The 15,819-nt window shown below is 35.7% G+C and overlaps 1 protein-coding gene across 2 annotated transcripts; it reads right to left on the minus strand.

Annotated features, from left to right (window-relative positions):
- Positions 1 to 5,165: 5,165 nt before the first annotated feature.
- LOC107852244 lies at positions 5,166 to 15,590 on the minus strand. 2 transcript variants are annotated; one of them, XM_016697296.2, is made up of 6 exons: positions 15,418 to 15,590; positions 9,332 to 9,394; positions 9,000 to 9,098; positions 8,846 to 8,908; positions 8,665 to 8,745; positions 5,166 to 7,197 (listed from the first exon to the last, which is right to left on the minus strand). In XM_016697296.2, the coding sequence occupies exons 1-6, from the start codon at positions 15,587 to 15,589 to the stop codon at positions 7,124 to 7,126; spliced, it is 552 nt and encodes a 183-aa protein (XP_016552782.1). In that variant the 5' UTR covers position 15,590; the 3' UTR covers positions 5,166 to 7,123. The 2 variants fall into 2 exon arrangements, with proteins under 2 accessions (XP_016552782.1, XP_047261369.1); XM_047405413.1 differs by lacking the exon at positions 5,166 to 7,197 and having other exon boundaries at positions 7,567 to 8,745.
- Between the last annotated feature and the right edge of the window lie 229 nt (positions 15,591 to 15,819).

Raw genomic sequence — 15,819 nt, forward strand, 5'->3', positions numbered from 1 at the left:
CGTCACCCCCATAATTTTTGTTACCTTCTGTACCATGTCTAGGAATTCTTGTGGATCCTCTTCAGAATTTTCTTCAGATTTGGATCCCGAAAATGAAGGAGGATTCATTCGAGTAAAGTCTCAAATTCTGGCAGTGGCAGTATTGGCCTGAACAGCCGTTGACCGCATATTTTGGGCTGTTACAGAGTGAGCTAGAGTAGTGAATGTAGCTCTGAACTCTGCATAGTAAACATACTCATTTAGGGGATCTTCTTGAATGGGTGGAGGGGCTGGCTGGTTTCCGATTCTTCTCTTATTAGTATTTCTGGGAGGTATTTTCTATACATAAAAGAAAGGATGAGTTAGGAAGAGATTTTAAATAGAGCTCATGCTCTTTCGCATGACATGAACACTGAAAGAAGGGAAACTTTTCCTAAAATGTTTTGTAGCCTCTTGTCCATAAGTGTGGCGCGCTTTACACACATGTACAAGACTCCAACGTGGCTTTCAGACTCCCTAGGATACTTTAAAACCTTAGGCTCTAATACCAAGTTTGTAACGACCCAAAAATACACCCTGGTCACCACATGGTGCTTACAGTTCCAAAAGACCACAAGTTAACCCATGAGCTGGTACCTACTGTGAGAACTAAATAAAACTGATAACAAAAGATTTATTTTGCAAAATTTAACTAAAATTTCCATAATTTTTTAAGTCATAATTTTGATAATCTCTGCAAAAAAGCACTAAAAATAACAACTAAAAACTAATTAACTGTTTGTACTATTCTAAAAGCCTTTAACTGAATAACTGAGGAATTGATGGGACAAGTCCCCAACTAACTTCGACTGTCAGCTAAAAACTGAAATAAACATAACTGGTCCTCAAAATATAAGGACTCACCACTGTTGTTGCAACTAGTGTGCTGGGATAATATAAGACCCCGCAAAATTTCTAAGCTTAATTCAGTCCTTTAAGTTTGTCAAGGGGGTCCCGGACTTAGAAAGTTCTAGCTAAGTTTCCAGACTTAGTTTATTCTTAGCCTTTGAAATTTGGAAATCTCATTTCACGACATAAAAGTCCTTTAATGGTCGGTATTCTTGATAATTCATGATCAAGGAGGTCAATAGGTGTTCCCGGACAAGTTTCATATTTTTTTGGACCTCATTTAGACCACGTTTGGTGTCCTAAATAGTTGACCAATGCGATCTTGGTGCGCCACATCGCCTCACGTTGGTTAACATTGTTGTAGGTTGCTATAGCCAAAAGTACTAAGGCTTGGCGCAATCATGGCGCGACGCGTCGAGTATCACATCAGTGCCATTAACACATTGTATCGCTCAATGCGTCGGTGCCCAATTTTAGTCATTAAATATCCGCGTCTTTAATGGTAAAAGGGTCAATTTCCCAGCCCTATATAAGCCTATAACAAGAGATTCAGCTAGGTTTTCACCAAAAATATAGTTGTTTCTCTCAAATTCCCTCAAGAGCATGTCTAGGGTTTTCAATTGAAGGTTCTAATCCAGGAGATTCGACTGTTAATCTTCAAGAAACTTCCATCTAAGGTATGTAAAGTGTTAATTCATGGGTTCCTTTCACCCATGAAGCTCAAGAAACCCTTTCAAAAATATAAATTTGGAATTCCATGTTATGAATTGAATCGTATCCATGTTTATATTATTGTGTGATTACCAAGTTTAAATCTTTAATACATACAATGAAATTATGTTAGCATGTGGTTGGAATTCTTGTATTTGAAGTGAAAAATGTTGCCATGATGTATTATTTTAATGTTCATGCCTAAGCCTCAAGTTATGCATGCAAGGTGTTTGCTAAAACGCCTAAAAGAATAAGAATTATGCATTATGACTCAATTGCGACCAAATTGATGAATCCATGCTTTACCTTTATGTTCACAATGACCTCTATGCTATTGTTATGCATTGTAATGGTTCGGTGGAATGCTCACGAGATTAGACTTACGAAATTATGACATGTTTATATGTATTCCTATTCATGTGTAAACTTATGACATACAAATAGTTCATGAAAATCCCCAACATTTTTACTATGGATTGTTGACTATGGTCATGTATTCAAGAAGTGTCATGTCTTGTTAGTTTCATGCTATCAAGTCCTGGGGGTACTTGTACCCGACAATTTAGCTGTGTGCCTAGAGCCAACGTCAGTTTTCAATATACTCTCAGTTAATCCATGATCCTTAGAATTCAGTCAGTCACATGACTCAGAAAAACTCAGTAAATTCAGTATAAGTCCAGTCCTTCACAGTACTCAGTAATCTCAGTCAGTTATCAGATCTCAGTAGTATTTCGTCAGTCAACGAAACTTAGTAAAATCAGTCCAGTTCAGTCAGTAACACTATTAGTGACAGCTCAGTCAAGCCTAGTATGAACTAGGAAATCAGTTCAGTGCCTATTCAGTTAGGAGCAGGATTTAGCACCGAGTGAACCCAAGAATAAGGGCTCACCTGTTAGCCAATAGAGGGTGTGATCCTTAGAAGTAATCCTTGTATTCCAAAACTACGTAGCCAACGTAGGTTGAGATGAACCCCTACGAGTCTAGTGATTTTACATCTCATTTGAGTTTTTCTACGGGGAAGGGTAGATGGAAGAGCTCCCTGTCAGAGAGGGTTAACTCATAGCTTGTCTTTACCCATGGCACGATACTGACACCCTTCCAGCTGGGGTTACAGGTTGGACCCCACCAGTTCTAATTTGGGGCATGTCGATTAGATGATTACCTCCCACAGTCTCAGTTTCAAATTCAGTCTTAGTAATAAAGATCAGATAGTTTTACAGATTCAGGACTGTCAGATACAGTCATTCAGCCCAGTATGAAACTCAGCTAGTTCCATCAAAATTAGGACTGTCAGACACAGTCACTCAGTTAATAGTATATCAGTTATACGAAACTCATGTTATCGGTATTCAGACTCAGTAATCTGTATTATCATGATCTCATTTACAGTTACGTATTTATGTATGTGTTTTCATGTTCATGTTATTCAGTCAGTTAGTATTGTTCATGCATATAAACCCCATGCTTTCAGCCTACCTCACTTTGCATACCGGTACATCAGACGTACTGACACATACTTTTCTCTTGTGCTATGGTATTTTATACCATAGGTTCAGACTCTCAAGTTCCCGATCGCACTTAGCTTCAGATTCAGCTAGCAACAGTAGATATGCAGTGATTCCTCATCATTCGAGGATCGCATGATTATTTCATTACTTTATTATTTCAATTTTAGTAGACGGAGTTAGTTGGGGACATGTCCCATCAACTCCACAGTTTTCAGATAGTTTAGAGGCATTCAGACTAGCATGTTCAGACAGTTTATTTCAGTTTTGGTATTGATATGCTGTATTTCCAGATGTTATGTTTTATCAGATATTTGAACCTTATGGCCTTTCACCCTTTTTATTCCACATTTATACAATATATTATGCAGTGCTCAGTTACATATATTAGTCATGGGTTAGCTTGTGGTCCTTCGGGATTGCTAGCACCGTCTAGCATTTTGGGTATCAGATTTGGGGCGTTACAGCTAACTAGGTATGATTAGGAACCTGAGGGTCCGAATCTATGATATAAAACATCATAGCATAAGAAACGGGTATGAGCTCAGTACTTCAAATGTATTGGTATGCTAAATGAGGTAAGGCTGAGATACATGGCTGAATGAATAGCATCGGATAACTAAACTTGAAGTAATAACTAGATGAATGATATGAAATAACTTAATAAACATGCATGAAGTAGGGAATGTCTGGTTAGCACGAGGATATTGAATATAAATGCGTGAAAATTGTAAAATCTGAGAATGCATGACCAGGCATATAATACATTTTTGATATAGTCTCTAACTGAAATACTAAAATCTGATAACTGAATAACTGATAAACTGTATGCTATGGTCAAGTAAACTAAATTGAGTTCTATACTATATACTGAAACTGAAACTGTGGAAGGTATCAGCTAACTGACAAGCCCCAGTTTGAGATGATTGGGGTCCAACCTGTGACCCCCGTTGGAAGGGTGCTAGTACCTTTCCACGGATACAAACAATGGTTGTGAGTTAACCCTAACTGGAAGAAAGATATTTTTTCAACCCTCACTGACAGGAAAACTCTTAAGAGGTGTCAATACTTATCTGGCAGGAAGTCATCAACCTACACTGGCTACGTAGTTCTGTAACATAGGAATTACTACTAAGGGTCAAACCCTAACTGGTAGGAATGCCGTCATCCCTAGTTTCACTCGGTGCTGAATCCTACTCTCAACTGATCTGACACTAATTTTTGAACTGACTAAGCTTAATTGAATGAGTAACTTATCATAATGACTAACTGAGTGGTAGTACTTATTGTTTATCTGAAACTATTCTAAGACCACTGAAATTCTGTAAATAGTTAAGTTTTCGGGTGTTCATAGCCCCTGAGACTCGATTACAACAACAACAACAGGGTCACCTGAAAGCTTTGAAACCATGGAAGGAAATTATTGTTCACAATTATTTAGTTAAGCATTTCATCAAATACATGGGGAACAAGAATTTAACATGAGGATATTTCTAGACATGATGAGATAGCACGATCATATGATAAAATCATAAACCAAGGATTTATTCTAATATCTCATGAACATGATATGGAAACCACGATATTTAAAATATACTAAAGCTTTAGGGACATATTAACTAGTCATTGTTCAAAATCCTTTCATCTAGGCATTTTATCAAACACTTGCAATGCATGGTTTAAGCTTAGCATGGGAATAGTGTTAAAAGTTGTAGTAATAGTATGATTTCACTTCTAAGATAACCAATTAGGGTTTAAATTCAACAACAACACTATTCAAACATGTAAGGTTTAATATCAACAACAATTTCATGAAAACATGATAAAGATTCAAAATTCATGTAAGTTCATGGACATAATTCATAAAATATGTAATAAGAGCTGCTTTCAATGAAAATAGATTGTAAACATCATGTATAATCAAGATTCATAAAAGCTTCATGGAGATAAATCATTATAAACATGTAATTTCATGATTTAAAACATAAAAGATGGATTCTTGGACTCCATGGGTAAAAAGGGCCCATGAATGAACATCTAATATACCTTAAAGCTTTGATATTGAAATTGAATTGACTCTTCTTGAACGTTCTTGGATTGGGAATTATAATTTCTTGGTTTTCTTATAGAAGGGCTTGAATCTTGTTCTTGGGAGATGATCTTGAGAGGGAAACCCTAATTTTCTTGTTCTTAAGAGTGAGGAGGATTATAAGTGATAAGAAACTGATATTTTATTGGTTAATAGGGTTTAATACTTGATTTAAGTCATGGGGGTGGGGTTTGAGGTGAGGAAAATACCAAAATACCCTTATGGAAACAAAAAAAATTGCAGAAAACTTCAATTGACGACCAAGGTTGAAGGCCCATCACTTAGGTAATGGCTCATCACCTAGGTCATCACTTTTGGGCTGGAATTGATGTTTTCTTCCTAAGGCTGACGACTTGGGCTGATAAGTCGTCACATAGGTGACGGCCCGTCTGCTCAGGTCGTCACTTTGGTGACAGGCTGACAGGCTGGAGTAAAATTGGTATAACTTTTCACTCCGATATCAGATTAAGGTGAAACCAAATTCATTGGAAAGAAGATTCAAAGAGCTTTCATTTTATATAAGGTGGGATACATAACTCATTATGTACAAGGAGTAATGATCATTGAAATTTGACCCAAGCTGAAATGTTCACTAAAACTTAACCAATGGAAGAGTTCTTAACTCATCTTTGAGTTAGGAGAGTTTTATGACCTTGACTGATATAAAAGGACATTTTCACACTATAATATTGATCATCACACATATATAGACATAAAATCATTGGGTTTAAGTCTGTACGCATAGGAACAACGATTTAAATTCTAGCCCAAAAATGTGGGGTGTTACAGTTCTTCACCACTCACTCACATCATGTTTCCCTTTTTTTGTCACTCACACTCGTGTATCACTTTAAGGCCATCCTCAGATGAACTCACCTCACTCTTGCTTGTTACCACTCTTGAATAACCCAAGATTGAAAGTCAACACCGTCAAATAATTCACAAGTAGTACTACTTTTTCGGGATAAAGTGGATTTATGTAATCAAGAACGAACAATTATAACTAACAGACATGAAACAAATAAGCATACAATGAAATGAAAGAAAAAAAGCATCAAAAAAATTGACACGAATAAATTAAACGAATACAAACTAGTTTAACATTAACTATGAATTAATACTCAAAGCAAACTAGATAGAATTAACAAGAAAAGAAGAAACAAGTTTGAAAGATTAAACTATTTTGTAATTCTCAAATTCATCTTCTTCAATACCCAAGCAAATAAGCTCAAATTTGAGATATAACTTCCCCACAACTTCACCAACAACTTCTAACCAACAATTTCTTCAACCAAACACCAAATCAACAAAACCCATTGCCAAGTTTCTTCTTCAACTTGACTTTCAATTTTTTTGTTATATATTTTTTAAAAAAAAAACTTTCAACTAGAAAACAACATGTAACTCAAGGAATAATATCAAATAACATTCAATCAAATTTGATTTTTTTTTAATTTATTTTTTTTAAATATCAAAACCCAAGACTTAGGTTTGTGAAAATAAATCTAATCCAAACTCTTGATACCAGTTTGATGTGAAACAAGAAAATAGAAGTAAGATACATATTAAAGATAAAAGTTAAAAAAAGATAGACACAATTAGATTCAGGCAATTTAAAGATGTAATGGTGAAACTAACCAAAACACCACTCAATTGGAAATTAAAATCACCTAATCTATTAAAATCCTCAAGAAGGTAGAAACTTACTTGCAAATCCCAGGGAAGTGTTAAAAATCAACAAAGAGTTATCAAGCTCTCAAGGATGCACAAATATCCAATCTTCAAAAACTAATGGTTCAAACCCTAATAGCTAACTATTTATGCTAAGGGTTAAAAGAAGTAAAGGGCCAAATTGTCCTTCATTTAATTACAATTTAATTTAAATGGTAGACACTTAGAATATTAAATATCTTCAAGTCATCCATATTGGATCCTTCCAAAGACTTCATCTTCATCCATAAAGCTTGAAATGCTTGAAGGTCCTAAGCTTGACTTCTTGTGAAAGGCTTTCTTGAAGTAGCGTCACTTTGATGTACATCATGTCAACAATTTATAATCGTTACTTAGCATAATAAGAAAATGAGCATAAGGTAAAGCTCATTTTTTAAATTCAATAGTAGACATAAAAGCAAGAACTCTTTCGAAGATATTTCATTTTACTATATTTGTTTTGAGTTCTTCGATTTTTGCCCTAAATACTCGGCTTATCAAGTCAAGCCTGTTTTGTGCTTCATCAGTTGATGTGAGATGTTCTTTTATTTTGGGACAAGATGGATTGCATGTCATAGTTACGAATAGATCAGGTTTTCTAAAAATGTTGGATCAACGCAATAGGATTCATATAACATTGATGTATATCTCTAGGGCCGCCTATAAAAGCATTTGGCAAAAATATTTTTCTTCCTATGATAGAAGCATCTTGTTTATCGACTCTTAAGATGTCAAGAAGTCCTTGTAACATATCCATTCTAAACAAATCTTGATTGAAAAAACTAAAATATAGTCTTTGAGTTTCCATCTTTATGTATGCACCAACAGATTACTGTTGAAATAACCTTCCTATATGTAGAATTTCATCTTCATTATCATTTCATAGTTGAAATTTGTAACAATAATATTCACGCACTAAAACTGAATCTCTTTTTCTTGTTCCATTCTGTAAAGTTTGAGCTTCCATATTAAGATATCCATCAACAAAGGTAATGTTTTTTATACTCGGTAATTGTTCAAATTTTGATAAAATACAACTTTCAGAAAGTTGTTTTGGCTGGTAGAATTTTTTAATACCGCAGTGCCTCCCGCCTTGCCCGAATGGAAACAACGAATATTGTAAAGGATCATAGCAGCCGAAATAGTAGTTGACTCTTTGGGTTCTATCATTGTGAGTATAAATTTAAACATGGGGTGCAAAGATACTATGACTGTCATTTTCATCAATCCATATTGTTGCAATCTCAGTAGCATTAGGCAAATTATATATTCTTTGATCCAATCCAGAGTCGCATTTCAATGCTACATGAAAGTTCTATAGGTTCGAAACATCTATAAAAGATCAGAGAAATATTGAGTATGGATTACTTTTTAGAATATCGAATAATTTCTATACTAATAACTCATTTATCTTATTAGAGCAACCCATTCTATTTTGTATCTCATTGTTATTGTCGTAAAAGTATAGCACCAAATTTCTTGGTTTTTCATCTACACGATATAAATCATTTATCATGTGATACATCTGCCCCTGAACTCTGAAGGTGTAGATACCATGATTTATTTTTGCTAAATCGTTATCATATTTCACACTAAGAGATGTAAATGCAAACAAATTGTATATGTTTTAATGTATGTTCAGAAGTATGGACTCTACAGTATTACTCAAATATAAATTCCATAACCTTGTTGGCATTCGATGTGAACGTAACTTACCCGTACCAGCGGAACAACAAAAACTGGGAGATTCATATTGAAATCTTTTTGCAAAGCAAAACTTACAGTCGGGAACCTTTTTTAGTATAACATAATCAGAGCAGAGTTGAGTATTGTTCCTTAGCGTCTTCTTACACTTTGCATGACCTGCGTATTATATTTATATGAAATATCTCTTAGAAAGGAATGCAATAATCAAAGAGAATGGGATAATTAAACAGTAATTGAGATGTGAGAAGCAGCAAACCTTCTGCCAGAGCTGGTTCGTATGCTGGTATGCATTTATCAGTTAGCGTACCTGAAGTTTCGCCTGAGTAAAAGATGGGATACGTATTTTAGTTATGTGTTGACATATACAGTGCTCAATGTGAGTAAGGAAAAAATAACCTTTTTGTACTTGCCTCTTTCAAACACATAAATAGGACGAACTACATTTGCTTCCTTTCTTGAAACAATTAATGAGGAAAAAGTTGTGCACTCATTTGTTGCGTAAGACATAACTGTATCAAACATAGCAGTGGTAAGAAAATATTACGAGGGGAAATTTATTCAAGCGGACAGAAAGACGCATTGGTATAACATATAAACACGTATGTGTAAATAGTACCTAAGATACATGCGCATAATAGATATATGAAATATCTCTTGAAAGGAAATGCGATAAGCGAAGAAATTGTGATAATTGAATAGTAATTAAAATTTGATAAGTAGATAAACCTTCTACCAGACTAACCTTTTGTTAGAGTTGTCTCATATGGTGGAGTGGATTTTGCAGTTGATGTACCCGAAGTTTCACCTGATTCAAACGTGTAATTTAATAGTGTATTGTTGTAGACTGTTGTTAACCTCAATATATAGAAAATAGAAGCTCTTGTACTTCTTTTTTCCAAACAGAATGGTGTATTGAACATCATTTGTTCCCTTTTCTGGAACACATAATGAGCAAAAAGATGTGCACTCATTTACTGTGCCAAACATGAGTGTATCCAACATTAACAGTGTAAAACTTACTATTCAGAGCAAAGAAAGAGTTGACATACTTGTTTGTGTGGAACACAGCAAGAATGTTCCATAGTTGGTGTAACTTTTGTTATAGAATTGACAACTGCAGAGGTATAAGATGATATCGAGGGCTGTATGATTTTTTCACGAACACTATTTTGCAGAATAAGGTTACTTGTTAATTCTCGATCTTTAATTTGTTATTGAGATAATAAAGTTTTCTTTTCAGCCTCTGTCTTTTGATTATACATGTCACGATGTCTAGCATTCTTAGCGGCAGTTTTCATTACCAAATGAGGGGGTTTATTGTCTCGTTGAACATCCATTAACGTGAGATGCGATCAGACCTTACAAATAGTTAAAACCAATAATTATCACAGGAAATATGATAAGCAAAAGCTACAAACAAAGGAACAATTTTAGCATTAGATTGATTTTTCCACCCAAAATATCGAAGAAGTTCATGTATTCAGTTACCTTTTAGATGAGAAAGTGAATAACTCTGTCTAACATAGCATCATGTATGCTAAAATATATGTTGAACTTAAAGTGTATTTGTGTTAATATATACTATATTGTACTGGCAAACATTTTGTGCTTACTATAAATGGGGAATTGAAAGTAATATATGAGATTTTATGATATAGTCACAAAAATACAGTAGCTCTACACTGATTTGAATAAGTGGCTAAGATATATTTTGAAAATTTAACCCTCTGCAGGAAGAAACAACTATGAAGGCTACCTATTTTAATCATATTTAATTAAATTTTTTTTGTATTACTATAAAGTTGTAAGCTGTTTGTTTGTTCATGAGTTCTAATTTTCATAGTTATCCTTTCTCAGGATATTCTAAAGTACCAACAGAAAATATTTCCTTCCTTGCACTCCTGTATTTGGAACTTTCTCTGTTCTGAAATTATGAATGCTCTCATACGTTACTGTAGTTTATGTTAAAGAATCTTTTCACATGTATCCTTCTTTTAACCTGAAAACTCAAATCAACATTAAATGACTCATCATTTTAAAATATACACTTTAAATCTAATTCGCCATTCAATCCACCAAAAATAAACAAATATATATATTTTTTCCTCAGTTTTGTTCATCGAATTTTCCAATGAACAAATATACTTCTCTTTCAATATGTAGCGTTGGTAGGTTTAGGTTAAACAAGAAAATCCAAACTTTTCAGTTATCCTAATTGTCGAGGAGTGTGGGGTCCAGCCCCATTCACATGTAGAAATTTTTTCTTTGTCAAATTTTGTTGGCTAGTCCAACATTACTGCATGTAATTTATTTTCTTGTTAAATTTAGTTGGCAGAGTAGTTTGTTGATGTTGACCTCAACGTAGGTTTGTTTTCTGCCTATAAATAGAGGCAGCTCCACCTCTCTTCAGAACACCAAGAAAATGAGAGAAAAAAATAGATAGCAGAGTATTCCACAGACTGTGATAAAAAATAGTCTGTGAAGGAACAATTAGAGTGAGCAGTATTTTTAGTAAGGTGGGAGTCAAAAGAGGGTTATTTCTTTTGAGTGTGTGGTAGTCACCTTGAATATTGTATTTGTGACTATGGTGTAAAATTCCTTAGTAATATCAATTGCTCCTCTTGGTCGAAAGTTTTTTTCCTTATTTAGAAGGATTTCCACATAAAAATCTTGCTGTCATTATCGCTCTTATTGTTCTTGTTGATTAACCGTACTATTGTTGTCATAATTATTGCTTTTTATTACCGCAATATTATTATCGTGGCAGAGTTTATTTCTAACAACTAGTATCATTGTTGGGAAGCAAAGCAATTCCACACCGGGGAAATAGAGGAAGTATGTCCAATATTTAAAGTCTCACCTAACTCCATTAGTATGAGGCCTTTTGGGAGGTGCCCAAAATCAAATCTGTGAGGGCTTGGCCCAAAGCGGACAATATCATACTAGTGTGAAGTTTGGGTGAAGTTACACGCGATCCCAACAAGTGGTATCAAAGCCCAGGTTTCAGGTGTGTCGAAGTAGTGGACTGCATTTTGTGAGAAGTCCCCGGTGTGACAACAAGACTGGAGATCTACAGGTGGTGCCTTGTGTCAAAAGTCTTCCTGGCGAGTGGTGGTCAGGCGACGTGTCCCGTTGGGTGATATGGCGGCACAAGATGTTTGGTAGATCATGTGAAGTGACCTAGTAGCTGGAGATCTACAGTTGATACCTTGTGTCGAAAGTCTTTCTGCCGAGTGGTGGTCAGGCGGCGTGTCCCGTTGGGTGATAATGGTGGTACAAAATGTCTGGTAAATCATGTGAAGTGACCTAGTAGTTGGAGATCTACGGTTGATACCTTGTGTCGAAAGTCTTCTTGATAGGTGGTGGTCAAGCGGCGTGTCCCACTGGTTAATAGTGGCAGTCCAAAATGGTTAGCCAGATCAAATGCATTATCGCTAAAGGGGAGGTCAAAAGTAGTGTGGTCTTGGTTTGAGGGGAGGATTTTCTTAGATTCTCTCTAAGAAATCATTCATCTCTTTTGCCAAAGGAACGACGGAAAAATCATATGACTACTGCTTATTTGGTAAGCAGCATAGAGTCTCATTTCAGATATCGTTTGAAAGAAAATTGAATATACTTGATCTTGTATATTCTGATGTTTGTGGTCCGATAGAGGAAGAATCGATGGGCGGTAACAAATATTTTGTTACTTTTATTGATGATGCTTCACGAAAATTATGGGTATATATCTTAAAAACCAAAGATCAGGTATTTCAAGTACTTCAGAAGTTTCATGCTCTTGTGGAAAGGGAGACGGGTCAAAAGCTAAAGCGTCTTCGTACTGACAATGAAGGTGAGTACACTCTAAGAAAATTTAAAGAGTATTGTTCAAGTCACGGAATCATGCATGAGAAGACAGTTCCTGGAACCCCATAACACAATGGTGTAGCTGAGCGGATAAATCACACCATTATTGAGAAGGTGAGAAGCATGCTCAGAATGGCTAAACTGCCTAAGTCATTCTGGGGTGAAGCAGTTCAGATGGCCTTCTACCTGATCAATCGTAGTCCATCAGTTCCATTGGAGTTTGACATCCCCGAGAGAGTTTGGACCAATAAAGAGGTGTCCTACTCTCATATAAAGGTGTTTGGTTACAGAGCTTTTACACATGTACTGAAAGAGCAGAGAACAAAACTACATGATAAATCAATTCCCTGCATATTCATCGGATATGGAGATGAAGAATTTGGGTACAGATTGTGGGATCCTATAAAGAAGAAGGTCATCAGAAACAGAGATGTAGTCTTTCAAAAAAGTGAAGTCAGAATTGCTGATAATATATTAGAGAAGGTCAAGAAACAGAATGGTGTAGTCCCTAGTGTTAGCATCATTCTTTCTACTTCTGATCATCCTAGAAGTGCAGAAAGTACAACCGATGAGGTTTCCGAGCAGGGGAAGCAACCTGATGATTATGCTGAGCAGGTGGAGTACCCTACTCAAGAAGAACAACAACAATCTCAATCTTTGAGGAGATCAGAAAGGCAAAGGGTAGAGTCATCCAAATACCCTTCCTCAGAGTATGTCTTCGTTAATGATGAGGGGGAGCCAGAAAGTCCAAGAGGGAATAAAGTTATCTGCCAGTGGCAAAGGATCGCTAGGGTGGAAACAGATTCCCAGACGAGATAAAGACCGTGAGGAGTATGGTGCGGATATGACTTAAGTCCACCACAAACCTAGCCATCCAATGGGTTGCGAGAAGTGGTAGTAGAGTCCCTACAGAAGAGATCAATGTAGGATAAGTGGAAAGTGAAGCCTACAGCATGGGCAAGCGAAGCTTGCAGTTGAGGGTGTGATATGCAGGGCAAGAACCAGGCTAGCACCAAGCGGACCATTGGGTCGCGACAATGTAAAGAAGAACTTGAGTGTAGGCTTCTTGCAGGAAAACGAGCGTCGAAGGAAGAGAATGGAAATATGGCTAGCGTTCCTTATTCTTTAGCAGTCAGGAGTTTAATGTATGCAATGGTGTGTAACAGACCCGATATTGCTCACGCAGTTGGTGTTGTCAGCAGGTTTCTTGAAAATTCAGGAAAGAAGCACCGAGAAGCAGTCAAATGGATATTGAGGTACCTATTAGGAACCTCAGGAGACTGTTCATGCTTTGGAGGATATGATCCAATCTTGAAAGGCTATACAGATGTTGATATAGTGGGTGAACTTAATAATAGAAAATATACTACTAGATTTTTGTTTACATTTTCGGGTGGCAGTCGAAGTTGCAAAACTGCATCACACTATCTACAACTGAAGCTGATTATATTACAGCTACTGAAGCTGGTAAGGAAATGATATGGCTCAAATGATTTCTTCAAGAACTTGGATTGTATCAAATAGAGTATGTTGTCTATTGTGACAATCAAAGTGCAGTAGATTTGAAAAAGAACTCCAAGTACCATTCAATAACAAAACACATTGAAATGAGATACCATTGGATTCGTGAACAAGTGGAGAACGAATCGTTCCATGTCAAGAAAATTCACACGAGTGAAAATCCTGCAGATATGCTAACAAAGGTGATGCCAAAAGCCAAGTTTGAACTGTGCAAAGAACTTGTCGGCATGAGCTCTCAATGAGAAGAAGAAGATACCTCCCTCTGATGATGGAACTGGAGGGGGAGATTTGTGGGGTCCATCCCCATTCACATGCAAAAAATTTTTCTTTGTCAAATTTTGTTGGCTAGTCCAACATTACACATGCAATTTGTTTTCTTGTCAAATTTGGTTGGCAGAGTAGTGTGTTGATGTTGACATCAACGTAGGTTTGTTTTCTGCCTATAAATATAGGAAGCTCCACCTCTTTTTAGAACACCAAGAAAATGAGAGAAAAATAATAGAGAGCAGAGTATTCCACATACTATGATAAAAAATAATCTGTGAAGAAAAAATTAGAGTGAGCGGTATTTTTAGTAAGGTGGGAGTCAAAAGAGGGTTATTTCTTTTGAGTGTCTGGCAGTCACCTTGAATATTGTATATTTGTAACTGCGGTATAAAATTTCTTACTATAGTAATATCAGTTTCTCCTCTTGGTCTGTGATTTTTTCCCTTATTTAGAAGGGTTTTCATGTAAAAATCTAAAATCTTCGTGTCATTATCGCTCTTATTGTTATTGTTGATTAATCGTATTATTGTTGTCATAATTATTGCTTTTTATTACCACAATATTATTATTATGGCGGGGTTTATTTTCAACAACTGATATCATTGTTGGGAAGCAAAGCAATCACACACCAGAGAAATAGAGGAAGCATGTCCAAATTTTAAGTCTCACCCAACTCCATTAGTATGAGGCCTTTTGGGAGGTGCCCAAAAATAAATCTGTGAGGGCTTGGCCCAAAGCAGACAATATCATACTAGTGCGGAGTTTGGGTGAAGTTACACGCGGTCCCAACAAGGAGAGGTATAAAGCTGCGGCACGATTGTCAAAGTTATATCTTTATAGTACACTCAGTTTACAAAAGAATAATTTACACAGATTTACCCAGGTAATTACAACTTCTGTCATTTCATACAATTAGTAAATCTAATAAAAGGTACAGAGCAATAAGGATAATCTCATCAAGATTTGGAGGTTCAAATATAAAAAACCGTTCAAACTAAACCTTGAGCAAGCACCTCACCTGTAACCTGAATTCCTTAATTTCTTAACCCCCAAAATTGAAAAAAGCAAAAGTAGCATAAAATTAAAAATCAACCAAATTATGAGCGCAGAAGTCACAACACAACATAAAATTTAACCAAAAAATTAAAAAACATGTAACAACAACCAAAAAGTTAGTATAAATCAAGGACTAACCAATTGAGGGTAGGATGGCAAAGAAGTCGAGTGCATCTGATTTGGCTAAAAAGTTCAAAGCAAAGATGAAGAAATTTGAGAGTGGGAGTATAAGAAGCCTCAAAAATAGTTGTGTTCCAGCAATGGATGTTTGGACATATATATATATATCTGCTTGACATGGAAAAGACATTACTAACCTTTGGCAGTTCAATGTTTAAAGAGAAAATTGTGAAATCCAAGATGAAATTGTATAAAACAAGCAGCCAATGAAAATGGAAAAGAATAAAGGCAAGCAACACTACGGAAAGCTGCTGAAAGTGTGGCTTATTAACAAGGAGAATTAGATCATCTCCAATTACAATTTATAGTTTTATTTTTGAGTATAGATAATTTTTATATTTAGATAATCTCCAATCACAA

Source organism: Capsicum annuum, unplaced genomic scaffold (genome assembly GCF_002878395.1).
Source record: "Capsicum annuum cultivar UCD-10X-F1 unplaced genomic scaffold, UCD10Xv1.1 ctg78294, whole genome shotgun sequence".
NCBI lineage: Eukaryota > Viridiplantae > Streptophyta > Magnoliopsida > Solanales > Solanaceae > Capsicum > Capsicum annuum.

Coding starts and splice junctions, on each gene's coding strand:
- LOC107852244 (XM_047405413.1), bottom strand. CDS start 15,589: ATGTCTTTTCCATGTCAAGCAGATATATATATATATGTCCAAACATCC. Junction 9,395..15,417: donor TGCCATCCTACCCTCAATTG/GTTAGTCCTTGA, acceptor CGTTTGAATCAG/GTGAAACTTCGGGTACATCA. Junction 9,099..9,331: donor TGAGACAACTCTAACAAAAG/GTTAGTCTGGTA, acceptor TGTTTGATACAG/TTATGTCTTACGCAACAAAT.